We start from the raw sequence: 26,577 nt of genomic DNA, 5'->3' as shown, positions 1-26,577 counted from the left end.
GAAAATTAAAAGTTTTTAAAATTACAGCCATAATTTCAGTTTAAACAGACAAAATAAATAAAATTCCCATTTCTTCAAGAGACCTTTGTTGTCCATGAAGTATATTACAAGGCATTCTTTTATAAATGAGACCACCTGTAACAAAGTCCTTCTGGCATTTAAGTAACTATATGTTAACAATAATATTATTACTAATATAATTAATACTAAGTGCTACATATTTTGTTCTAATTACTCTATAATGTAATTACTCCAATCTCCATTTGATAGGTGAAAAAACTGATTATCCAAAGTCACTTAATTATGGTTACCAAAGGGGAAAGGAGGGGAAGGATAAATTAGGAGTTTGGGATTAACATATACACACTACTACATATAAAATAGAAAACCAACAAAGACCTACTGTACAGCACAGGGAACTATACTCAATATTTTGTAATAACCTATAAGGGAAAAGAATCTGAAAATAATACATATGTATGTATAACTGAATCGCTTTGCTGTATACCTAAAAGTAACACAACATTGTAAATCAACTATACTTCAATAAAAAAAAATTTAAGTCAATTAGTGATCGAGTTGTGATTTCAGTTTTAGAATCCAGGAACTCAACCACATCCTATACTGCTTCTCAAAAACAAAAGTGGTGGTAGTGGTAGTAGCAGCAACAGCAAAAATGATGTTGATGGTGGTGGTAATAATAATAATAATAAACCAGCCCTTAGATAAGATCATTTTGACATACATCACTTTCACTCTGTAGCACAGTATTGTGATAGGTTAAGTGCCAGTGTTTTGTTAAATATATAATTGTTACGGGAAGAAATGCTAATTTGAGAATCTAATGGTTGAGGGTAAAAAGTTACCTTCTGTTTTTCTCTATAATCTTCTCCTTCAAACTTGTACAAACTTTGTTCAGTGTCCATTCTAAAATTTCTCAGAGAAGACTCTCCCATTTTCTGCAAGCGTTCATTCATCTCTGCAGTCTAAAGTTGAAGGCATTGAAATTAGAAAATTATCACTGAATTACTTATAAAAATCTGTGGATTTTCTATCTTTTTAAAAGTCAGGTTTTGATATGAAATATGCAGTCTGTTAATTTACAAGGTAATAATGCAATGTTAACATCAAACTTGAATATAAATTTAATTTGCCCCAAGTATTTTAAATACTTAAATGGCTCTTAAGTGTTCTCACTTAGGCTTTCTGTAAAATCTTTTGTCATTGAAAATGTAGCCATATTATAATTTCTGCTGCATAATTTTAATGGGGCACATGGCTAATGCTAAAACAAAGGCAAACTTGGATTAAACAACACATTTGCACGCTAACATAAAACACAGGAACACAAGATTGTTCAAATTCCAACATATGGCTTCAGATACGTGAAAAGGTACTAAATATCACTAATCGTCAGGGAAATGCAAATCAAAGCTACAATGAGATATCACCTCACACTTGTTAGAATGGCCATCATCAAAAAGTCTACAAATAATAAATGCTGGAGAGGATGTGGAGAAAAGGGAACCCTCCTACACTGTTGGTGGGAATGTAAATTGGTTAAGGAAATGTAGAAAACAGTATGGAGGTTCCTCAAAAAATTAAAAATAAAGTTACCATATGATCCAGCAATTCCAAATTCCACTCCTGGGAATTTATTTGAAGGAAATGAAGACACTAACTTGAAAAGATACCTACCTGCACCCCCATGTTCGTTACAGCACTATTTACAATAGCCAAGACATGGAAACAACCTAAGCGTCCATCGATGGATAAATGGATAAAGAAAATGTGGTGTAAATGTATACAATGGAACATTACTCAGCCATTAAAGAGAAGGAAATCCTGCCATTTGAGACAATGTGGATGGACCTTGAGGCTATTATGCTAAATGAAATAAGTCAAGACAGAGAAAGAAAAATACCATATGATCTCACTGATATGTGGAATCTAAAAAAAAGAAAACCTAACTCATAGACCCAGAGAACAGATTGGCTGGTTGCCAGAGGTGGGGGGTGGGAGGTCAGTTATAAAATAAATAAGTGCTGGGGCTATAATATAAATGTATGGAGATATAGCCTCAGAAACAAAAAATAGTCCGAAAAGTAAATTTGACCAATTTACAGGAAATACAGTACATAAGTGAACATGGTAAAATACTCCGTGGGGATGGAATCAGCAAAATCTAGACTGTGAGCAACTCAAAAGGCAAACAATCCAGTTTCTTCACCAAATAAATTACAAGGGAAATAATACATAAATGGAGGGAGAACCTACAGATTAAAAAGGATACATATGACATATCAACCAATGACAATGTATAGACCTTATATGCATTCTGATTTTTAAAAAAGTTTTAAAAAAGCTTAGCTACTTCTGAGATAATTGGAAATTTGAATTATAACTGGATTTTTGCTGTTAAAGAATTATTGGGGTTTTTCAGGTGGGACAATGCCATCATGGTTATGTTTTTAAAGAGTTCTTATATTTTAGAAATACATAGTGAAATATTTACAGCTGAAATGATATGGCTGAGATTGAACTGGGGCTGTGAATGGGGCAGGACTGGTTGATGAACTGGGGCTGTGAATGGGGCAGGAAGATGAACTGGGGCTGTGAATGGGGCAGGACTGGTTGATGGTTGTTGGAAACAGGTGATAAGTACATGGGGGTTCATTACACTATTCTGTCTACTTTTGCTTATGTTTGAAATTATCCATAATAATTTGTGAAAAAAGGTAAATTCAACACAAAATTGCAATATTCTGAAACAGCTTATTATACTTTAACAAATAATGCTTTAATATTTTACAAAATGTTCACAAAAGTTTCAGTTAACACAATGTATCAGTAGATAATTTCTAATCCCATGCAAAAAAGTCACAAAAATGCAGTCCTGATACAAGTGATTAAACACAACATTTTGGGGGCTTTTAAGTAGAGTAAATACCAATATTATAAGCATGAGATATAAGGTCACTCAATTTTAAACTCCAGTTCCTACTCTTCTCACCAAAAATTAAACTAAAAAAAAAAACCCTAAATTATCCCTGGATATAAATCTACAAATTCTTAGAACATGAGTCATTTGAAACATGCATTTGAAACAACACACTACAATAATCATGCTGAAATAAACTGATGTTAAAGCAATCCATCATGAAAACAAAATGCCATTTTAACTAACCTTCTTTTCCCCTCTTTCCAGAAGAGTTGTAATGTCTTCATCTGTCAGCTCACTTTCTTTAGAAGCAAAAACATGGGTGGCTCCATGACGTATCATTTGTAACATTTCCTCTTTTGCCATCTTGTTAGACTGTTGGTCAATAAGTCTTCCTGATAATAAAAATAAAAGTTGTATATATGCAATGATATTCCAGAGAAAGCATAGCATATTAGTTCTAATCAGAAACTACTACATTTAAACATAAGTAAAACTTTAGTGAGCTTTAAAGTAATTTTTTAAAAGAACAACCCTGCAAGTTTTTCTTCTACCATACCTTCTATTTCAATATGAATTTCCTTCTATAAAATTCAGTTAAAACATAGGACAGAAACATTTTTTCATGTTCAAACTTCATTTCTCAGATCAAATTGTTCTGTATGAAAAGGCACCCTCTAATACATGTTCTAAAATTTTTAAACCAAACATTTTATCTGCTAAATAATACCAAGTACTTCAAAAGACATGCCACTGACATGTCTATAAGCTAGTGATGTTCAAGTACCTACTCCATATACTGAATGCCAGGTTTCAAAATAGGCAGATTTAAATTAGCATTTTTTTTAATTTGACTTTTTTCTTTTACTAAGTTTGCAGATTTTGGTCAACTTTCATTAAAAGTAATCTCCTCTGAAGAAAATTGCACGTGTTTTTCAAAAAGAACACCTAATTCAGTTTACACGTATAAATACCTTGTTGTATGACAATTGAGTCAAGTCTCAGTTTTATCTCAGCTCTTTCAACAATCCTTTCTTCAACGGTGTTGTCGGTGATGAGACGAAATACACGTACTGGCTTCTTCTGACCGATACGATGTGCCCGATCCTAGTAGAAAAAAATCCTAATATAAGGCATTGGGCATTCTGGATAAAATGTATGGTATAGCAAGCTTATGCTATAAAATTCTGAAAATAAAAATTAGTTCCTGATCTCTCTAGACCTGCCATTTTTGAAACGAGGGTAAAGAATATTAGGAATATCTAGAGACCCCTGGGAACACAGAAATCTGCAAATATTCTGCCGTACCATTAATGGAAATTTCCAGAAGGACAACAGACAAAACCCCTTTAAGATGAGGACTAAAGAGAGCTGAAAGCTTCTGGATTAAGTTACTAAGTAACTTTAAGCCATTAAATACAAACATCTTCCACACTAGCAAGGAGTTTTTTAAGTGAGGGGCAAATTAGTTAATAAGGGCTGCTTTGGTGGCAAAAGTCAGCTTTCTCTCATCAGCAAGCAGTTCTTTCTGTTTACTGAGGCAATTCAGGGATCTGTAATAAAGGGTCATAAAAATTAATGGGCTATTAATACCCTTACTGTATGGTCTTGAACTGGTCCTATGGTTTACAGTTGGTAAAGGTGTGACAGGTGGCAAGTTCTGATAACATATAAACAGCTAGGGGGAGTGTTTTTGTTTTTGTTTTAAACATCTTTATTGGAGTATAATTGCTTTACAATGGTGTGTTAGTTTCTGCTTTATAACAAAGTGAATCAGTTATACATACGTCCCCATATCTCTTCCCTCTTGTGTCTCTCTCCCTCCCACCCTCCCTATCCCACCCCTCTAGATGGTCACAAAGCACCGAGCTGATCTCCCTGTGCTATGCGGCTGCTTCCCACTTAGCTATCTATTTTACGTTTGGTAGTGTATATATGTCCATGCCACTCTCTCACTTCGTCCCAGCTTCCCCTTCCCCTTCCCCGTATCCTCAAGTCCATTCTCTAGTAGGTCTGTGTCTTTATTCCCATCTTGCCCCTAGGTTCTTCATGACCTTTTTTTTTTTTTTTTTTAGCAGTCACTATGGAGAACAGTATGGAGGTTCCTTAAAAAACTAAAAAGAGAACTACCATACGACCCAGCAATCCCACTACTGGGCATATACCCTGAGAAAACCATAATTCAAAGAGTCATGTACCACAATGTTCATTGCAGGGGGAGTGTTTTTAAAACACAAGAAGCTGCCAGGGCAAACAGGTGAAGGGAGGAGGCTGGTCGAGAAAAAAAAATCAAAGAAACAGGGTTCAAAACAGCCCTTGTACTAAATATAAAAACACTAGAGCCAGTAACAGTTTCAACACAGCACACTGAGAGAGAATGCAACACCCCTACACATATTTACATTTCAAACTCAAATCGGTAAATCGTGAAAGATCAGCTATCCTCTAACACTTTTAAGGAAATAAAGTGTCACCAGTAAGTTTTCCAGTTCAGTAACACTGTAACTTACTGGGGCTTACTCCAACTTAGTCACATCAAACATGCAGTTTGGTACCTAAAGCAGTAACAATTATGCCAAAGCATGTGGATTTTAAAATGTCCCGATGGTCAATATTTTCAATTCTCTATTATAAAAGAAAAGGGACGACTTCTAAGCTCTGCCTCATTGGCATATGACTTTAATCATTTCCAAAGACAGTCAGTTGTCCCATAAATTCCTGGGATTTTGAATGCATAGCTATGTTTTATCTTTTTACCTCTGAAATTATATATAATCTCAAAACTTGAGTCACAGTGACTCAAGTTGTAGCTCTAGTTCAATAAATGATACCATGATGAAAGGTAAGAAAAGCTCCCTGAATCTTTTTTAAACATAGAGTAGTTTCTGATGGTGTCCTTAGGTAGCAAATGTTTTCCTGGAATATATTCCTTTGTTACCTTTTTACCTTCTTGCCCCAATTGTTTTATAACAGAAATTAAAACCCTATCTCTCCCAATTTCAGTGCTAAGGATTTTAATATATTTAGTTGTTAAGGAAATTAATACTGAAAGACTAATTTTTAAACCCTTTTCATTAAAACATATGTATGTGCCCTCTTCAATATTTAGGAGTGGGAAAAAATGACATTTCTGTTTCATGATAAAAGCCAAAATCAACACACAAATGCTATAGTTGGGCTTGGGGTGTATTTGTTTTTGTTTTGTTTGTTTTTTGCAATTAGCACAGCAACTTTGTTTTCCAGAAAAATCTATTTTAACATCTACAAAATCCCCCAAAGATTGTTGTTACCATTTTATCATAAATTACCTTTGTGCTGTATAAATAACAATAGTTTTCCGAGCTAAGGTAAATTTCTGATACCGTTAAAGATTACTAACCATAGCTTGTAGATCAACCTGTGGATTCCAGTCTGAGTCATATAGTATAACCACATCAGCACTTGCCAAGTTAATTCCAAGACCTCCAGCCCTGGTACTCAGCATAAAGATGAATTTGCTACTATTAGGAACATTAAAGGCCTCTATTGCTTCCTTTATTTAATTGACAGGAGATGGAAGAAAAAGAGAGAAAAATCAAATTATATTACCAGAGTCCTTAAGAAAGAAATAAACATTTTAACATGCATGCTCAAAACCCCACTTTGTAATATTCTTCCATCTTCAAAAATATTTAAGCATCTATCTATAAACTGTACTATGTGTACAGTAAAAAGTGTATTACATAACGTTCCTAACCTTTAGAAGCTTACCTCAATAAAAAGAACAATCACAAAGACAAATTTAACTAAGCAATTAATCAATCATTTAAATTATTTTAAAATAATAATAGTGAAAATGTTTTAATTGAGTGGGAGCTAAAATATATCTAGGGGGTAAAATGTCAGATATCTCAACTTCATTCCCATTAATTTATGAAGAATTAATAAAGAAGGTATAGAAGACCAACCAAGAGAGATAAAAGTTTAGAAATGGGAATGAGAGCAACAGATAGAGGGGAAGGTAAGTAGATTTATTTCCATATGGTGAAAAGGAGCAAACAGGGAAGTAATGAGGAAAATCAGGAAGGTAATCCAGGGATATTCAGTGAAGAGTCTTAAAAATTAATAGGATGTTAATATCCTTGCTATATAAAGATCTCATACAAATTAATTAGAAAGAAACACTAAGACCGCAATAGAAAAATGAGAAAAAAAAGGACAGTACACAAAAGAACAAGTACGAATGGCTAATAAACACAAGAATAATGTTCAATCTCACTAGTAATCAAATAAATGCAAATTAAAACAACATAATACCATTTTTTAAAGATTAAAAAAATGATATACTCAATGTTGACGAGGGGGCGGTGAGACGGGCACTCTCATACATTGCTGCTGGGAGTGTAAATTGGTACAACCTTTCTGGAAAGCAATTTGGCAATATGCATCAAGAGTCTTAAAAGTGTTCATACCCTTTGACCCAGTAATTCCACTTCTAGGAATTTATCCTAAGGAAATAATCAGAGATGGGCACAAAGATTTATGTATAAGGACTTTTACTTAAGCATTATTTATAATAGTGAAAAATTGGAAACAACCTGAATGATCAACAATAGGGGGATAAATTATTTATTGTATGTCCACAGGATGAAATATCACACTAAAATTATTTTTACAATGATATTTTTTACTGATATAGGAAAGTACAATATAATGTTGAGTAAAAAGTATCAGGATACTGAACTTCATATGTAGTATATAGAGTATAATATTAATTATTTATATATTATATATGCATAAAAATATTGGCCAGAAATACTTTTCTTCTCAAGATTTCCTTGGCAATCATATATTACTTTCATAATCGCAAAATACAGGAAGTTCTATTTTTAAGGAATGGAATGGCATGGTCAAAAGTTGCAGACAGAGAAGGTGACTCTGCCGCAGTCCATACAGCATGTAGAGGGGGCAGTACAGAAAGCAGCATGGTGTAGTGAGAGGCAATTTGGTGTAGAGGAAATAGCAAAAACCTGGGCGTGAATCATAACTCTACCATTTATTACACATGTGGTTCTCAGCAAGCATTTAACCTCTCTGAGACACAGTTTCAAGTGGAGAAAATTATGCCAATACTTTACTGGGCTGCTGGGAGAATTCAGCTGGAACTCTAAGTTGCCTAGCTCATAGTCGTTGATTGACAAATGTTAGTTCCTTTCCCCATAAAAGTGAGGAGCTAGCTGAATTTAGCTGTAGCAATGGAGAAAGGGCAAATCCAGCTGCTATTGAGAAAGAATTGCTTATTAACAGCTCGCAAACAAATCGAGTAAGGAATTAAAGGTAGTCTTCCCCTTCTTACTAGGAAAATAGATGAAATGCTTGTCTGAACAACAACATAATGGGAAGGTAGGACATTTCCAAAACAAAACAAACAGCTCTCACTTTGCTATATCTTTTTTGTTTTAAAGATTTTTTTTTTGATGTGGACCGTTTTTAAAGTCTTCATTGAATTTGTTACAATATTGCTTCTATTTTATGTTTTGGATTTTTGGCTGCAAGGCATGTGGGATCTTAGCTCCCTAGACCAGGAATCGAACCCGCACCCCCGGCACTGGAAGGCAGAGTCTCAACCACTGGACCGCCAGAGAAGTCCCTCACTTTGCTATATCTAAAGTCAAAGCATGTGATTCAAAGTCTCTGAAAGGAGAACATTATTTAACATTTTAAGAAACCAGATAATTGGAGCATAATTAGGTAAAGTCCACATTATTCATGAGCAGAGAGATTAGACAGAAATGCAAATTGGCTATTTGAGATCAGAAAGCACCTACTCTTCTGCCTTAGTATCATCTTCATTCCGGGAAGAAGGGCCATCTTGAATGGTACTATGCTTAATGTGGATTTGGAGAAATCCATTCCCAGGAATAAATCAGCGAAAGCCCAATAAAGATTCAAGTTACCATTTCAGAGAGGGTAAAAGACTAAAGAGCAGGGAACAGCATAAGCTTTGAAACGTCCTCATTTATAAATATTACCACAACTGTTTTCCCACAGTGTGTAGCAGGGAAACCCTTAATGTGAAAAGGGCCTGTGCTCCTGCTGTGGACACTATCGTACACTATGCCAGGTTTCACTAAGGAGGCACACAAGGGACAGAGTGCCCACTGCAGCTATGGAAGGAGAGGGACACAGGCTGAGAGTCTTTGTGGCCTGAGGAGGGGTCCTAGAGCTGAGAGGTGAAAAGGCCTGTGTGCACTTTCATGACCTGTGGGCTATACTGCACTACATAGTACAAAAACTCTGTTCATACATATTATATGCAGTGATCCTCACAACACTGTCAGGAAAACAGAAGCCTAAGCATTAATATTACCCTTATAATAAAGAGTCAAAGATACTGAGGCTCAGAGGATTAAATAGCTTGCACGCATAGTGGTGGAGTTGGTGTTAAGTTCAGGTCTTCTGAAACCAAGTTCAATGCATTTTCCACTATACCATGAAATCACGATCTCTGCCCAGAGCATGAGTATAGACTTAAAACAGAGGCCAAAGACAGAGCCCTGAAGGATCACAGAAAAGAGAAGATAAATTAGCAAAGCCCTCTCCCTCAAAAAAAAAAAAGTGCTTTAAAGGGCTTAAAATACATTAGACCCCTGACATTCATGAGAAGTCATCTAAAAATCTTCAAGAATTTCCAAATTACAGAAAACTAGTGGGTGCTAGGCAGGCTTCCTCATTAGCTAAGTGACTCATTCCTGCACACCAACCTTTTAGTACTCCAAAATCCAAGTGCATGATAAGCTCCTACACCTATGTTGTCCCATTTCAGTTGTACAAAATTTCTGTAAGACTGAGATCATTCCCTTTACAAATTACTGTCTCATGAGTCTATGGTTGCTCATAAATTGAAACAATCTCAACTGTTAAGCTCCATGAATGGCGAGGCTCTAATGTAGGAGGCAAATCAAGAAAAGAAAATGACACAGAATCAGGGGTCAAAGAGTAAACTGAGAAACAAGTAGTCAAAAGGCCAGAGACAGCAGTGATTAGAGGAGGTAAGGATGTAATAGGTAACTTAGGATGTCTTTGAAAACCTTGGGAAGAAAGATTTTTAAAGAGCCAGTGTAATGGAAGTCCAGCTAAAGATCTCAAAGAGAGAGAGATGGTAGTGAGAAATTCAATGCACCTAGCTAAAGAAAAGGCCAAAGTTCAAAACTACCTAATGATGAAAAACGTGGCTTAATTGAACTCTGATTTTTCAAGTCTTGTTTTATTTTCTCTTCCTCACCTCTCTTTCTTCATGTGGGGTTTGTCCATCCAGTCGACAATACTCGTAACCACGCCACATACAATAATCCTCCAAAATGTCCAGCAAGCGAGTCATCTGGCTAAAAATGAGAACCCTTGAACCTAAAACATTTCACCAAAAAAAGCAAGTGGTTCATCTTGTGTAAAACTAACTTGAAAGTTACAAAAATAAAAGTAAACATCATATGCAATATAAATATATAGCACATGAACACTCCACTAACCACACACACACACACAGACACCTTCAAGGGATACTATACATAAGTATGCATTTGTTGAGTTACACATTTTTAAGGTCTTCAAAATCCTCCACACATATTGAGATGATTTAAAATCTTCCCTTACTAGAAATAGAGACACAGATGTAGAGAACAAATGTCCGGACACCAAGAGGGAGGAAGTGGTGGGTTGAATTGGGAGATTGAGATTGACATATATACACTAATATGTATAAAACAGATAACTAATAAGAACCTTCTGTATAAAAAATAAATAAAATAAAATTTAAATGATAAAAAAATAAATTTTAAAAATAATAAATAAATAAAATAAAATCTGCCTTTACTCCATCCTGAGGATGTTTCTAGTCTCTCATCCTCAGTAGATACACCCCCATGCTGCTTCCAAGCTTCTCTTCCTAACATACAAGTCTGATCACATCACTGTCCACAGCCAAATGTTCTATGACCACCCCCACCACCTTCAAAATAGTCCAAACTCCTTAAATCATAGTGTAAAAGGCCTTTTGTAATGGCCCCATCCATCTTCCCAGACTCATCCACTGCCACTCTACCCAAATACCACAAGCTCTACATTCCCTTCTTTCACACCTCTGCTTCACTGAAGATGTGGAACACCCTTCCCTTCCTTTTTCTCATGGTTTACTCCTACACATTCTCCCGTGCTCACCTCAAACATCATCTTTGTGAAGACTTCCCCAACTCCCAATCTCTCAGCATATCACAGCACCATCACAGTGACCTGCAACTATTCCTCCTCACTGTACTGTGAGCATCTACAAGGCAAGGACTGTTGTCTTGTGCATCTTTGTATACCCAGCCCATAGGACAATTCCTGACAAACAGTAAATACTCAACAATGTGTGCTGAACAAGTGAATGAATGAATGACAAATGATTATGCAAAATGTTATTCATATACAATATTAAGTTACTTCACATTAATTTGAAGATTTGTAACTCACCCTGTTCCTTGAGTTTGGCCAACAGTTTATCAAGAACTACCATTTTACCACTGTTGCTAACAATGTGCTCATCAGTGGTATACGGTGGACCAGGTTCAGCACCATCAAACAGGTAAGGGTGATTACAACACTTTCGAAGCTGCATCAGAATGTTTAAGAGCCGCATCTTGTCCATTTTGCCAGCAGAGTTTAGAACATCAATATCTTTCATCAGGATTTTTGTATACCTAAAATTTTAAACTATAATTAATCATCAACTATTATAAAGGCTTAATGCCATCAAGAAATGTCCCTTTGGAAAAAAAATAATGTCCCTTTGGTGATCTGCTTAGATTCCTATTTAAAGAAAAACAAAAAGATTTGATTTGAGACTAAATTTGATCAGCAAAACCAAAAAATAGTGACGATCTGAATATTTTAACTTGTATGTTGCCTATAAACCTATTTCCTCCTGCTTTATCCATTGCTAAAAATTGCCATCAGCTGATAACAATTCAGACAACTACATCTGATAATTATTAATATTTAATAACTACAATATTTGCTGAAAGTTGGTATCTGGCTTTTACTTGTTTGAGTTAAAAACAACTGCAATTTCTTATACCTGTCTTCATAGGTCATTTTTTTCTGATCCTATAAACATTTTTATTGTCTTTTCTAGACCTTCACCCAGGAGAAAACAGACCTACATATCCACCTGGACAGTAATAATATTTAATTATAACGACGGCCAACTTGTACTGAGTGCAAGTGCCAGGTATATGAATCATCTTGTTAAATCTTTACAACTCCAAGGTAAGTACTAGGGTCACTGCCATTTTACAGATGGAAATTCAGGCAGCTAAAAGAAGTGAAACAATTTATTCAGAGCCAACGAAAGGGACAAAGCGAGGGTTTGATCTTAACGTCTGAGTCCAGAGAAATATACTCTTTACCACTCCTCTATACTGGCTTCAATAATAGAGAAGTCACTGTATATTATAAATTATCTAATTTTATTTATATAAGCAACACTTTGCTTCTCTTAGTAGCATTATTACATTACTAACATGTTTAATTTTATGTTTAAATTTATGATTCCTTGTGACTCCTCTTGTCAATTTCCTGCTCTGCTTGTATTTATCAATACAAGCTTGCTTTTTTCATTGATGGAAAAAGCAAGAATAACTAGCAAATGTGCCGGTGACATTATCCCCTTTAACCCTAACATCCTTATAAGCTAAGTATTATTACCCCCATTTTTCAGAAGGGAAACTGAGATTACATAACTTGTCCAAGCTAAGTAGCTATTAAGAGGCAAAGCACTGACTCAAACACAGGTCTATAGACTCCAAGGCCCATGCTCTTTCCTAAAGGTTAAATAAAATACTCATCAATTTTCTATTAAAATATCTGAACTACTTAACTTGGCATTTAAACATAAAAATGTAATTTTTGAACTAAAGGCACAACTGAACCACTACAAAGCTTTTTTTTTTTTTTTCCGGTACGCGGGCCTCTCACTGTTGTGGCCTCTCCCGTTGCGGAGCACAGGCTCCGGACGCGCAGGCTCAGCGGCCATGGCTCACGGACCCAGCCGCTCCGCGGCATGTGGGATCTTCCCAGACCGGGGCACGAACCCGTGTCCCCTGCATCGGCAGGCGGACTCTCAACCACTGTGCCACCAGGGAAGCCTACAAAGCTAATTTTTAATAAATAAATTCTAATGGAAATATAATAGCTTACCATTCTCGCTGCATTTTACTCAATCCCAAGTAAATCTTGATTTCCTTTTTAGGAGGCAGGCTCTTCTCTACATCAGTTTTTATACGCCGTAACAAAAATGGTTTTAAAACCTAAAAAGTGAGAGTTTTTATAAAAGTTTATAAAACATTCAATATTATAAACCATTTATTTCATTGACAACACCCTAATGTGAAATTTACTTCCCACTGTATAATCTGAAAAACACTACCAACACCAGTTGCCAACTTTCTTGGTAAAAAAGAACGAAGTAATGGCCCATTACAGGCTCAGAATAGGGGACCTAAATTAGACATTCATGATTTGATGGCAGAAAAGACATTAAAAATTAAGACAGTAAGATTATTGACTATTGAAAAAGTACAAAATATACTTTTTTTAAAAATCTGCTGTCATACAATATTTTTAAACCTGAGAGGAAATCTGAAGTCAGAGTATGGATCCAAGAGTCTCTAAAAGTGAAACAAAAATTCAAGCCATTTAAAAATGGTTAACTATATGAATGAGGAGAAAATGGTTCAATGTTAAGGAAGATACGAATGAAAAGAGAAAAAACATGAAACAATCAGTGTATACCTGCAAGGCAAATTCTATCACAAGAAAAAAAAATCTCTAGAGCACCTGCAATGTGCCAAATACTACACCATGAACTTGATAGAGTATTAAATCCTTACAATAAATCTTTGAGGGAAAGGCAATTATTTCAATGTTAGTAATGTCACCAAAGTCACCTTGCTAGTAAGTGGTAGAAGCAGAAATCAAACCCAGATCAGGCCGATTCTACATCCAGCTCAGTCCCTGATTAGCTGTTGTGAGCTGGGCAAGTTCTTTTAACTTTTCCAAGCCTGTTTCCTCATCCATTCATCCAAAACATATAGATTTATGGTATTTGTGTATGCCAAGCATTTTTAAATGGGGATAAAGACACCTAGTTTCAAGGCTTCTGTGACAATTTGTGGTAGTACATGTGTAGAGCTTAACCACAGTAGACATCGGTAAACTGTGGCTATTATTACTAGAGATCCATGGGAGGTAAGGAAAAGGGAAGTGTAAACGAAGACTTCTGGTTTCCTGCTTGGGCCTCTTAAATTTGTCTAAGTGGCATTTTTAAGAGTTTCAACTGACTGTGAGACATTTAGGCAGAAGACTCAGAAGGCAGTGGGATATGTAAGTCTAGAGCTTAGGAGAGAGACAAGGAGAGAGAAATTTGGGAGTTATAAGTATAGAGGTGGTAGCTGAAACTATGGGAGTGAACCCCCAGGGAGAGCACATATGAAAAAGGAAGCCAAAGACAAAGCCCTATGAAACACTAAACTTTCAGGGACAGAGAAAGAAAAGACCATGGTTGGGACTGAAAAGAATAGCCAAAGAGGTAAGAGAAAATCCATCCCATACCCCAGACACTAAACAGAAAGCTCTTAAAGCAGGAGTGGTTAGCGGTACTAAATATTACAGAGACGCTAGGGCACTGACCAAAAGGTATACCCTGAACTAAGTAACTGAAATCACAAACACTTGTTAAGTAAGTTTCAATTGTATTTAATGGATAAACTCTAGTGGTCAATGGATTCAGGAGTGAATAGGACCCACCAGAGACAGAGTAAACATTCCCCAGAGTTGACCAAGTTCGTGCTATCAGAGGCCCAGCTGTACTACAACTTGTGTTACAAGATTCTTGGAAGATTTGTCTTCTACTCCTCTGCATTCTTGCAATAAATTCCCTATTACATAAGGTCATTTGTTTCTGGACTTGTTCTGTTTAACTCTAAATAAATATTTACATAAAGCATGATGACTGTTAGGGCTTCAAGTCAATAAATGTTTAATGAGCAGTTACTCTGGACCAGGCACACAGGGCACAATGTGGTGGAAAATAGACAGGGTCTCTGCCACACCAAGTTTACATTTTTCCAGGGTAGAGGGAGAGAGGGAGAAGTGGACAATACATGGGTTTTTTTTTTTTTTAGTATTATCTGTAAAGAAAGATTGAGACTCTCATTAAAAACAGCAGACAAAAAATAGCAAATGCATCTATACCCACTTCCTCACAAAACTCCACTAAGCCAATTAAAATTATAGGTGTACATTTTTAAAAAGAGTGAATAGGGACTTCCCTGGAGGTCCAGTGGTTGAGACACCACACTTCCAATGCAGGGGGCAGAGGTTTGATCACTGGTCGAGAACTAATATCCCACATGCCGCGTGGTGCGGCCAAAAAAAAAAAAAAAGGAGCAAATAGGAGATTTGGTGGTGGAGATAGAGGGGATAAACTAAACTTTCAAATAGCTTAGCCATCAAGGTAATAAACCAGAATCACAGCTCGAGAAGGACAAAGCGTTGAGGGAGTACTGTTCTGTGTATGTGAGGTGGGGGCATCTAAGTGTGGGTTAGGATTTAATAAGGGAGATAATTGAGCATATTTACCTGTTGAAGGAAAAGAGCCAACATGGAAGGAGAGGTAGAAAATTCAGTCAATAAAAAGGATAAATCAAGGGGAAAAGTCCATAAGGAAACAGGAAAAGATGAGATCCAGGGTTCACGTTGGAACAATTAGCCATTGCTGGGAGAAAGACCTCTTCCACTCAAACAGAGGTAACACAGATGCAGATATCCTTGGAAGATGGATATCCTTGAAGGAGTTCCTACCTAATGTCTTCTATTTTCTCTTTGAGAAAGGAATGATGGTACTTGCTGAGAAAGGAGGAGGGCAGGGAACACCTGGGTTAGAGGTCTTGGGGAGACTGGGGAAAGTCTGAAATAGCTGTTCTAGGAAATGAGAAAGAATGCTGAGGAAGGCCATGTTGAAGGATCACCAACATCATCAAATCCCAGCTTACGTTAGGGAACATGAAACTGTAGTGGCTCCAACCTGTACAGTGGGTGTAATCTCCTTTATCAGTGTTGAGCAGCCCCAGTACAGAGCAGGTCACTCTGCTAGTAAGTGGTAGAAGCAGAATTCAAACCCATAGGACAGTTACATAATTCCAGTTTAGGGCTTTTAGGGCAGAAATGGCAGATCAAGAGAGCAAGGGAGTTTGAGATATTGGCAAAAAAAAGTGGTTCAAGTGATAGAACATGGGCTCATTGCTGGATACAGAAAATGTAACAGAAATGGTCTGACAGATGGGGGTAAAGCAGGAGTCCAGGCACTGGATATCTCTGTGAGATAACAGGACAGATACAAATGGAGTAATATGAGTGAAAGAGAAGGATACAAGAAGCTGTTAACAAAGAAGGGGAAACTGGTGTTCAATGAATGTGAGGGGGTCACCTGGTAATGAGTAGATGACAGAGAAAAGAATGGACGGAGGATGGACTTGCAAGATAACTTGAGCCTCAAAGGAAGAGTTTTACACATGACAGTGGAGAAGCAGTGGTTTTGAAATGGCATTGGGGAACTAAGAGAATACTGATGCAATCTCAAGGACCTGTGGGGTACGGGAGAGTGAACAGCCTCTATGGGAGAGAACCACATTATCCTGGGGAGAGAGCCAAAGCAGAAGAGCTGTTCCATAGAGAAGCTGAGGATACAGTGGGAGTTTGCCTCCCAAAGAGGCTATTAGAAAAGTTGAGAGGGAAAAACACTAAGACTGAGCCCAGAAGCAAATCCACAAGTTCAAACAGATTCTATAGCAGCTTGTTTTCTAGCTCAGTTATATATATATAATTACTAAATTTTCCTGTCTGCTATTACTTACTGCGTGAAGTCTTTCCACAAGTTTTTGATCACCAAGACAATTTTTAGTGTCAAACCAAGAATCAAAGTCCTGTGGAGGGGTGAAAATTCTGCAGTAAGTGCACAGTTTTTTTTTAAATAAATGCAGTATTCTATAAATTCTTATATAACTCATATAGCAATAATTCATTTTAAAAGCACTGTAAAAATATGTTAACTGTGATGGCCAATATTATTTACTTCTGAAAACACATAAAATACTGGAGCAGTTAACAAAATCTGAACTGCATTATAGAGGCACTCCATCAGCAGGTTTTCCTTAAAAAGCTTTTATTAGGCTTCCCCATACCATAGTAGCATTGTATCCAGTTAAAAGGAGTAGGAATAAGAATAAAAAATCGAAGACATGCTAATGAAAATGTTAATCAAACAGTAAAAATGAACAAAAGCAAGATAAGGTATACAAACCAATAGATAGCTGAACTTGGTACTTTTATTATCAATTAATATCAGTAATGAGGAAAATCAAGCTCCAAAGTCCTTAAATCATTCAATTCTGTTTGCTGCACTAGCATAACCTTATGTTAATGATAAAAACAGTATAAATCATACATTTACAAAATATGTTGCTTTTCACATCACATATTATAAGCTCTTTAGTACTCACCAAATGTTAATACCTGCAATAATTAAAGATTATTTCAATGACTCCACCTGCCAAACTAGTATGTAGAAAACCCTTCCAATTTAATTAAAAGAAAATTTAGAAAGCACTATTCTGAACTCAGTCTACCTTATGTCATAAGTTGTGGTAGCAATGTTATTATATAGGCAAAGTTTAACAGGCAGGATAATCTCAAAGAAAAGAAACATTATTTCTCTAAATATCCCCGTTTGAAAAAATTTCTACTTAAGAGCACCTTTCTGAGAAAATCAAAACACAAATAAAGAATTACAAATGAAAAAGAACTATCAATTTCAATCTACATTCTATGCTTTGAAAACAGTCTGTGAAGATAAGAAAATTACACTTAAAACGTATGACAAACTTACATCTGCAGAATTAAAGACATCAGGCAATAAAAAGTTGAGTAGTGCCCAGAGTTCATGCAGGTTATTCTGCAAAGGTGTTCCAGTTAGGAGCAAGCGGTTAGTTGACTTGAACTCACGAACAATCTCTGAAAGCTAGAAAAATAATAGTTACGTCAACATTGTTTTATTTATTAGAATGTTCATCAGTTCTTCATCCAACCCAAGACATGTTTTGAATAAAATAAAACTTGAAAATTAATTTTCTGTGGCAAAATATCCTGGTTCAGGTGACATTGCCACAGTGAAGCACAACTGAACAAAATATTCTAGGCATTTCTACACTTACAAGAATGCAGATCATAGTCACACCTGAGACCGTTCCCCCGCTTTAAAAAATTTATTTTTTCCATTTTGGGTCCACAGAAACAGTCAGAACTCTATGGAATTCAGGCTAGTCACTTTATACAACACTATCGCCTTCTCCCTGCCAATCATGTTCATCCACCATGCCTAGCCAACTTCTAACTTGGCCTGGTCACAATTTTTAAGCACCACACTTGAGCCCATTTTCCCCGAATATCTTATATTAACTTTCTAAATATAAAACCACAAAAATTAAAGCACAAAAAGTATAAAAGAACAGTAATCTTATCAATAAAAATGCACATTTTTATAGTGCTCTTAAATTAACAATTATTCTCTAACATGCGTCCTCTTATCGGGTATTAACTCTAATTTGAAAAGCACCACCTGGTGATTTTGCTTCAGTTGTGTCCCTGGTTCTCCCAAAGCAGCCCAGTGATCCAAAGAGAGGTTCATCATAATAATTGACGCTTTTCCTACTGTTGATGGAGTTGAATGGCAAGAAATGTTGGTATTTTTCAATGTTAACACCACACTCTAATTCACACAAGTCAGATAATTCTAGGAAATGATTTTTTCTAATCCATATGAATACACGTAAGGTAGCTCCTCAAAAAATAAACCAATGCAAATGACATTTATACACCAAATATTGCCAAAATATTAAAATACTGTAGCATAACAGAGTTACTTAGGCTGCAACAGTTATAGCAAATGAACACCTAATTTTCTTTACATAAAAACTGGGCTCAATTTTCATTTGTCTTATATTCAATCATTTAAACTTCAAAATCATTTTAAAAACTGATTTTCTTTCACATTCTGTGAATAAAATCACAACCTTCTATCACTTTTTTAATTCTGAATACAGAGAAGTAAACAAACAGAAATTGTAGTTAAAAGAAAACTTTAATAAAGATGTTGAGAACTAGCTTACCTTAGATTTTTCATTCTTTATTCTGTGAGCCTCATCGATGACTAGGTATCGCCAGTGAAACTTTTTGAATACAGATTTTTCTTTAATTACCATCTCATAAGAAGTAACACAAACATCCCACTCTCCTGGCATCATTTCATCACGAATAAAAGCAGCCTGATGCAAAATAAAGTTCCTTATATTAGAATATGTTGACAAGATGTCACAGAATTAAAGCATCAACAGACTATTAAGAATTCTAAGAGACCCTTGGAATCATTCGGTCTCATCCATTTTACAGATAGGAAATCTGAGGCCCAAAGATACTTTTGTGGTCAATTATCTGTATGACATGCTAATATTTTTCATCAACAAAAGAGAAGCAAAGGCTTCCGTTAAACGAGTACAGCATATTCAATGAACCAGAGAAGTTCATATCACCAGAAGATGACAATTACTAGGCTCTCTCTTCATACCACAAAGGATCAAAAGGACATGGGCAAAGGAACTACTTTCTGAATACCATACTCTTACCAAAATCCAAGCATTACCAACATGATAGCACTTCGACAAATGGAAAAAGCTCAACATATGTGAGTGATTCCAACCTTTTGAGATCTCTTGTATGTCTCCTTCACTTTCTAGCAGGGATGAGTCATAAATTTTGTTAAGGGGTCATGAAAGCCCATTAATGTTTTTGTGAAATTCCTGATGTTATGAGACTACAAATGTGATTTTATAAAGGGGACTTGCTCTCTCTCGGTACATGAGTCTATTTAAAACAGTGAGACTATTTAAAACTATTTTTAAATCTTCATAGGCAGTGGCCAATGTGGTAGCCAAGTTGATTGAAAGCATTTTTAACTTGTATTAACTGAATTCCAGATTATTTTTTATTACAGGTCAAAATAAAACCACAAAGGTTAACAGGGAGCAGCAAAATCTACATTGAGAAGGGACTGGTTAGTACTGTAAATCTGAAGTTACAGTGCATAAACAAAATTGACTGTTCACTGCAAAGTCATTATTTCATAAATTCAGTTATGCATCAAACACGCGAGGGACTCTTTCAACAAATATTCAATGAGTGCCCACTATGTATAAAAGAATTGCCTGGACTGAAGTAGAGGATAGATAAAAGGCCTTTGTAGATCTCAGCTGCTCCCTGGGAAGTGGTATTTAAAAAGTTAATTAAGACATTAGGGAGTTAGAGGCAAAATAAAAAGAACCAGGGTGCCAGACCCTATTTAGTCCCGCATATACCTTACCCTTATTTGATTTTGTGAAATACTCAGTTTAATGGTTCCTCGTACAGTTTCATAGAACATACACATATTTTAATTTAAATTAGCTCTTCTTTGAAATTTGTGTAACTACTTGATAGTTTCAGAGTTAAATATCTTGATAGAATATTAAATAAGGATCACATAATCCAAAAGTTCTCATATTATAGGTGACAAAAATTAAGGCCCTTTGAGATTCATTCAACACCACAGTCAGTAGCAAAGCCAGAATTAAGACCAGATCTCCTGTTTCCATGTCCATGACCTTTGATGCCTCTGGAGTGTGAAAGGAAGGGGTCAAAAACTATGTTTAGGAATCATACCTCTAAATACTTCAGGACTACATTAGCTTCAAACAGGATCAGGATTTTCTCTAATAATTTCCTACCTCAATTAAATACCTACTGTAGCCTACATCAAATACTTTATTACCAAAATACTGACCTCATAAAGTGTTTACAGAAGGCCAAGAAAATAGAAAGATCCAATATATCTATCCCATGTGGTACAAAGGCTCAAATCTGTCTATAAATAATGATCTGGATTTTCTCTACACATAATGACATCAATCTTTAAGTGCTGCATATGGCACATTAATTATTTATGTAATTAACAATTACTGGTTCTCAAACTCTTTGACCATGGCCCACAGTAAAATTGTATTTTAGGTCGCAATCCAGTATATACATACATGTTTGAGGGCGTGTATATAGAAAGAAGCAATACGTATCCTCAATGCTACTTTCTACTCTGTTCTATCTCAATGTTTTAAAAAATTGTTGTCACCACCCACTAAACTGAACCCCAACCCATTAATGAGTGGCAATTTGCAAAACATTGACTTTGAAGGTTAGTTTTCATGATTAAGAAGTTTTCGAAGTGTCTAGAAGAATTTCAACCTCCCATGGGGTAGAGATAGGGCAGTCACCAATTAAATACATCCACCCTTTCTTGAAAACTCCCAGAGACACTTCATGAAACCCTTGGATTCCACATAATATAGTCGAAAACCACTGACATACATTTTTACTGAGACATGATGACAACACAAGCCTAGATATTTCTCAATATCTATGACCTTCAAGAATAATTTCAGGGACTTCCCTGGTGGCGCAGTGGTTAAGAATCTGCCTGCCAATGCCGGGGACATGGGTTCGAGCCCTGGTCCGGGAAGGTCCCACATGCCGCGGAGCAACTAAGCCCATGCGCTACAACTACTGAGCCTGCGCTCTAGAGCCCGCGAGCCACAGCTACTGAAGCCCGTGCGCCTAGAGTCCGTGCTCTGCAACAAGAGAAGCCACTGCAATGAGAAGCCCCCGCACTGCAATGAAGAGCAGCCCTGCTTGCTGCAACTAGAGAAAGCCTGCACACAGCAACGAAGACCGAACGCAGCCAAAAATACATACATACATACATACATAAAACGAATAATTTCAGCAAAACAAATCAATACTTTAGAAATACAAAATTTTATAAGAAATGGTATTACATAATAGCAGCAATCAGAAAGATTTCTAAGTGACTAATTTGCTACTGCGAAATATTAGGCATAGGGAAGAATCAAGCCTGTAATTCTATATTTATGAGCTCAGTATTTCAATATTTAAATTATTTATAAGTTAAATTTAAATAACTTTAAGTAATTTTTCTTCAAGCAAAATGATAAGAATAAAATCACATAATTCATTATGCTATCATTCTTTTGAGGATATCTTTTGATAACCTATCTAAATATGTAAAATAGAATAAATCTTTACTCTAAACTATGTTCTCTGGAGGCAAAATAAAGACCAAGTTTAATCATATGCTTTCTAAACTGATTATTCATTTTGGTATTTTTGCATAATTCATTATTTTTAGATTAATTCAACAGTCCTAAAATAATTGTAGCCTACTAGATTGACAAATAGCTACTTTAAACAAGAGCCCAGAATTTCTGATATTATCTAAGAATGTATGCACACATGTATTTTTCTATTCAAAGATCAAAACTGAAAGCTGTGTCTATGCATAAACACAAAACACAAGGCTCTCTGTACAAAGAGAAAAAGTTCCATTCATGTGTGTGTGCATGTGCATGTGTGCGTGTAAACAAGTCAAAGTCAAAAGTAAAAAATTTAAACAAAAAAATTGAAATGCAAATTGATACATTTTTGGCATCAAAACAGCACAAATGATAGAATCACTGAAAAGATAGACTGTCAATAAAGTAAGATTTTTAAAAATAAAACATCACTTAAAAGTGCAATTCAAAATGCTTAGGTTAATGAGCTAGTTAAAAGTAAATGCCAATAAGCATAATAATGGGTTTTCTGTTATGAATAGGTAACACATCTACCTCATAGGAGTGTTGTGAGAATTAGCTTAATTAATATATAAAACGCACTTACAAAAGAGCCTAACAAAGAGTAAGCACAACTTAAGTGCTATTTAGTAGTAGCAGTCAACTCGAATGTCTTTTATAGCAATAAAACTTAACCCCAGAAATGATGTTATCCTCGATTGCCTTTTGAAACCTGTTTCTCACTTACTCTCGCATCCTTGTCTCCAACGAAACAAATAACACGAAGAGATGGGACCCATCGCTTAAATTCATTCATCCAGTTGTGTAAAGTCGACTTTGGAACTAAAACCATGTGAGGTCCAGGAATGTTTCGGTAATGTTTCAGGTAACCAAGCAAAGCAATTGTCTGTAAAGTCTTACCAAGGCCCTGCGTTATCATCACAAGGAAAAGAAAGCCATAAACATTTTTTATTTAATGAAACATTTGTTAGTAGCAACTTTACAAAAGATATTTGCCAACTATCTCACATAGGGAAAAGTTAAAAGACTTTTTTTTAAAATGAATAAACATTCCAATTCAATACTTACCCTGAGCACAAAAAGAAGCTAAGAACTTGCAGTTAGAAAGTTGCTCAACAAAGCAATTTTCTATTTAGGAGACTTTTACTCCTAAAGGAGCAAGCAACCTATATTATTTTTTCTACTAGTTTGCAAAATTAGGAATTTCGTGTATTTCACAAAGACACATTTCCTTTATCAGCCTGCTTAGATACCGGTCTTTCTTTCCCATTGACCCCAACATTATTACAGCCCAGACATGAAATATTCAGACTATGCATTTCAAGGGGCATGTAGCTCTATACTTGCATCTCACACCCTTGAAGACCTAATGAATCATAAAAGAACAGAACATAAATGAACTTTGCAGCCAGAAAGGACTGTAGAGATCACCTAGTCCAGTGGACTTTTTAAAAAATAATATACTGAACACCCATGAATCCACTACCTAACCTATGGGAAAGAGAACTATGTCCTATGCTGTATGACCTTTCAAAACAGTTTCTGGCTTTATCGCTATACAAGGTATACATTGCTTTTATAAACCTAAGCTTAAAGCTATTTTTATAGCATTTATCCTATCTGATATTTCACTTATGAGATGAGTTTTATGGATGTTATGCATTAAAATCTTAAAATGTTTATTCTCCTTAACCAAGTAAGTGCACTTCTAGAAATCCTATGGAAATAATTTGAGAGGTGCAGAAAAACTAAATTACAAGGGTTCTCATAACAGTATTATTATATATCAAATATATACATATATATCAGTCAACATATACGATATACATATATAGAATATATACTATCAACCAATCCATATGACCAGCAATAAGGGAGGAAATGAATAAAATTATGGAACCTCCCTAGGATTAATTATTATGCAGTAATTAACAATTATTCTTACCAAAATGTTTTAATTGTGTGGAAAATATGTATGAATGTGAAGAAATCAGAATACCAAATCATATATAACACGACCTCAACTATGCAAAATAAATACAACCAGAGGAAAAAGACTAAAAAGAAATATGCCAAAATGTTAACTATGGTTATTTCGAGGTAACAAAATTATAACTTACTTTTAATTTTTTCTCAACTTTTTTCCAAATTTTCTATACTCGAAGTATCTTTCCCCTTTTTAGTAATTAAAACATAGCTGGTGTCAGCATAACTTCAATATGAAGGATCTTTAGACAGGCTGCAGCCAAGAGGAGCGTGAGGCAAACCCTGATCTTTCTCTTGTCCAATTAACTAAGCTCCTCCCTGTCTGAGCTGACTGTAGTTTCCAACCCAGAATACTAAATATAAGGAGCTACAGACCCTTGATTTAAAGGACTTGCCACACACCTAACAGTTGCTTAGCCAGGGATGAGTACCTATGGGACTGACTACTACACTACAAGCTATAGAGCATCGATAGTCATGTGGCCCATATGGATATGTGATTGTAAATATGGCTCCAGAGTCACATATATGAGTATCACTGCCCTCTCTTAAATCCCACCTTATTCATTTGGTCTTAAAATGCCAAACCAGGTCTTCATACACTCCTCTGACCTGATGAATTAGCATCTTAAATGGCCTTACTTTTTCTCTTCGGTCTTTTTTTTACACAGTCTGCCCTCAAAATCCACAGGTTTCACATCGGGCATTTAACCAACCACAGATCAAAATCTGTGGATGGCAAACCGCGGATACAGAGCGCCCAACTGTACTATGCCATTTCATATAAGGACTTGAGCTTCCATGGATTTTGGTATCCCTGGGAGTCACAGAACCAATCTCCCTCGGACATGGAGGGACAACTGCATGTCCATCATTCCTTAGCTCATTTCCTGACTCCCAGCTGGCACTCTACTGTCAAGACTCAACAATGCTCTTCACTTTTTTGTTCCTCACACTTTCTTTGATCACACATGGAGGCATTTACATTCACTCATGCATACATTCATTCATTTAGCGTTTGGTTTCTATCGCCACCTCATTCCCAAAAGGATTTCAGGTAGCCTACAATGAAAACATGGAACATAAATTAATGGTCAAAAAGAAATAAAGAGGGGCCAAGGAAAGTAAGACTAAAAGCTAAAGGATAGGAAAAGGCACAAAGGACACAATGGGCAGACCATTAAAAGTTACACTGATGCTCCTTTTTGGTATTCACTAGGGCTCTGAGCTTCCTGGAGGCCATAGTGCAAACATGAACAAAAGTACAAGGAGGTTTTTTTTATACCATCTGAGAAAATCTCACTAAGAATTTTGTGGCCTGTGAAAGTATATGTTCTAGAGGTTACTTAAAGAAACAATTCTAGACTTCACAAATGCCTTTTATGTTATAACTAAATAAAACAATTAGACTCCAAACCCCAGGGGGGAAATTCAGCTCAGGTATTTCAAATTTACATAAAATTACTGATAACTAAGAATGTGTTTTAAGCTACCAACTCCTTACCATTTCATCAGCCAAAATACCATTGACTCCATTTTCATACAAAGAGATCAACCAGTTCAGTCCTCGAATCTGATAATCTCTCAGTGGTCCTCCTTTCACATCTGAAAAAAAAAAATCAAGGCTCTCATAATTTCATTAATACAACCAAGTAAAATTTTCTAAAACTAAACTGAAAACAAAAAACACCAACATGATGAAGTACTTACATGAAGGTGACACCTCAAATCTAACACACACGTTAGATGTTTTCCGACTCTCCGAGAGCAGCTCTTCATCTTCTTCTTGCTCTGTGCGCCTGTGACGGTAGCTGAAATGAAAAAAGAAATACCTTCGTATTCAACCCAAATGCTAAGGTGTCAATTAAGTCAGTATACACTGTTAATATCTTTTATGAAAAAAGAAGGGTTATCTAGAGTCTTGCTTAGAAGTTGGTAGAACCAGCCTACCTTTTTACTGATTGACTTCTACTGAGATAAGAAATATTGTTGCCTCCAAAACATACTTACACTGACAATAACCATATTTTTTGAATATAAAATCACACTGAATAAGTGAAGAAGGAAGGGAAGTATGAAGGGAGGTAGAAGGGGGGCAGGAGGAAGGGAGGGAAGGAGAGAGGGAAGAAAGTAGAGAGACAGATGCCAACATACTCTCCAACAGAAATTAAGCTCTGCTTGTCATCTTTCTTTATTCGAGGGCGTCCCAATTTCATGTTCAGAGGAGATGTTGGAGATTTCTGTGCTGAAGGTTGAATGAAATGTGCAAAAAGTTCTGTCTGCTTCAGTAAAAATTCAAATCTCTTTGCTCGATCTGCTTTCTAATTTACAAGACAAAAGAAA

General features: G+C 35.9%; 1 protein-coding gene across 7 annotated transcripts in view; it reads right to left on the bottom strand.

The window, feature by feature from the left end:
- The window catches only part of SMARCA1 (SNF2 related chromatin remodeling ATPase 1), a 69,136-nt gene that overhangs the window by 35,619 nt on the left and 6,940 nt on the right, over nucleotides 1-26,577 (bottom strand). For 5 of the 7 annotated variants that reach the window (XM_027092317.1, XM_027092314.1, XM_027092319.1 and 2 more), the window contains exons 3-17: nucleotides 26,389-26,555; nucleotides 25,945-26,045; nucleotides 25,739-25,839; nucleotides 22,976-23,155; nucleotides 19,183-19,338; nucleotides 17,904-18,035; nucleotides 16,873-16,941; nucleotides 13,157-13,266; nucleotides 11,432-11,658; nucleotides 10,206-10,327; nucleotides 7,393-7,428; nucleotides 6,321-6,473; nucleotides 3,916-4,048; nucleotides 3,188-3,336; nucleotides 867-986 (exon numbers count right to left, since the gene is read on the bottom strand). In XM_027092317.1, coding sequence (XP_026948118.1) covers nucleotides 867-986; nucleotides 3,188-3,336; nucleotides 3,916-4,048; nucleotides 6,321-6,473; nucleotides 7,393-7,428; nucleotides 10,206-10,327; nucleotides 11,432-11,658; nucleotides 13,157-13,266; nucleotides 16,873-16,941; nucleotides 17,904-18,035; nucleotides 19,183-19,338; nucleotides 22,976-23,155; nucleotides 25,739-25,839; nucleotides 25,945-26,045; nucleotides 26,389-26,555 — 1,956 coding nt within the window. The remainder of the gene's footprint in view (nucleotides 1-866; nucleotides 987-3,187; nucleotides 3,337-3,915; nucleotides 4,049-6,320; nucleotides 6,474-7,392; nucleotides 7,429-10,205; nucleotides 10,328-11,431; nucleotides 11,659-13,156; nucleotides 13,267-16,872; nucleotides 16,942-17,903; nucleotides 18,036-19,182; nucleotides 19,339-22,975; nucleotides 23,156-25,738; nucleotides 25,840-25,944; nucleotides 26,046-26,388; nucleotides 26,556-26,577) is intronic. The other 2 variants (XM_027092315.1, XM_027092320.1) reach the window with 1 other exon arrangement.

Source organism: Aethalodelphis obliquidens, unplaced genomic scaffold (assembly GCF_003676395.1).
Source record: "Aethalodelphis obliquidens isolate GAN/ISIS:26980383/991018 unplaced genomic scaffold, ASM367639v1 scaffold77, whole genome shotgun sequence".
Taxonomy (NCBI): Eukaryota; Metazoa; Chordata; class Mammalia; order Artiodactyla; family Delphinidae; genus Aethalodelphis; species Aethalodelphis obliquidens.
This window is presented reverse-complemented; position numbering and strand designations above follow the sequence as displayed.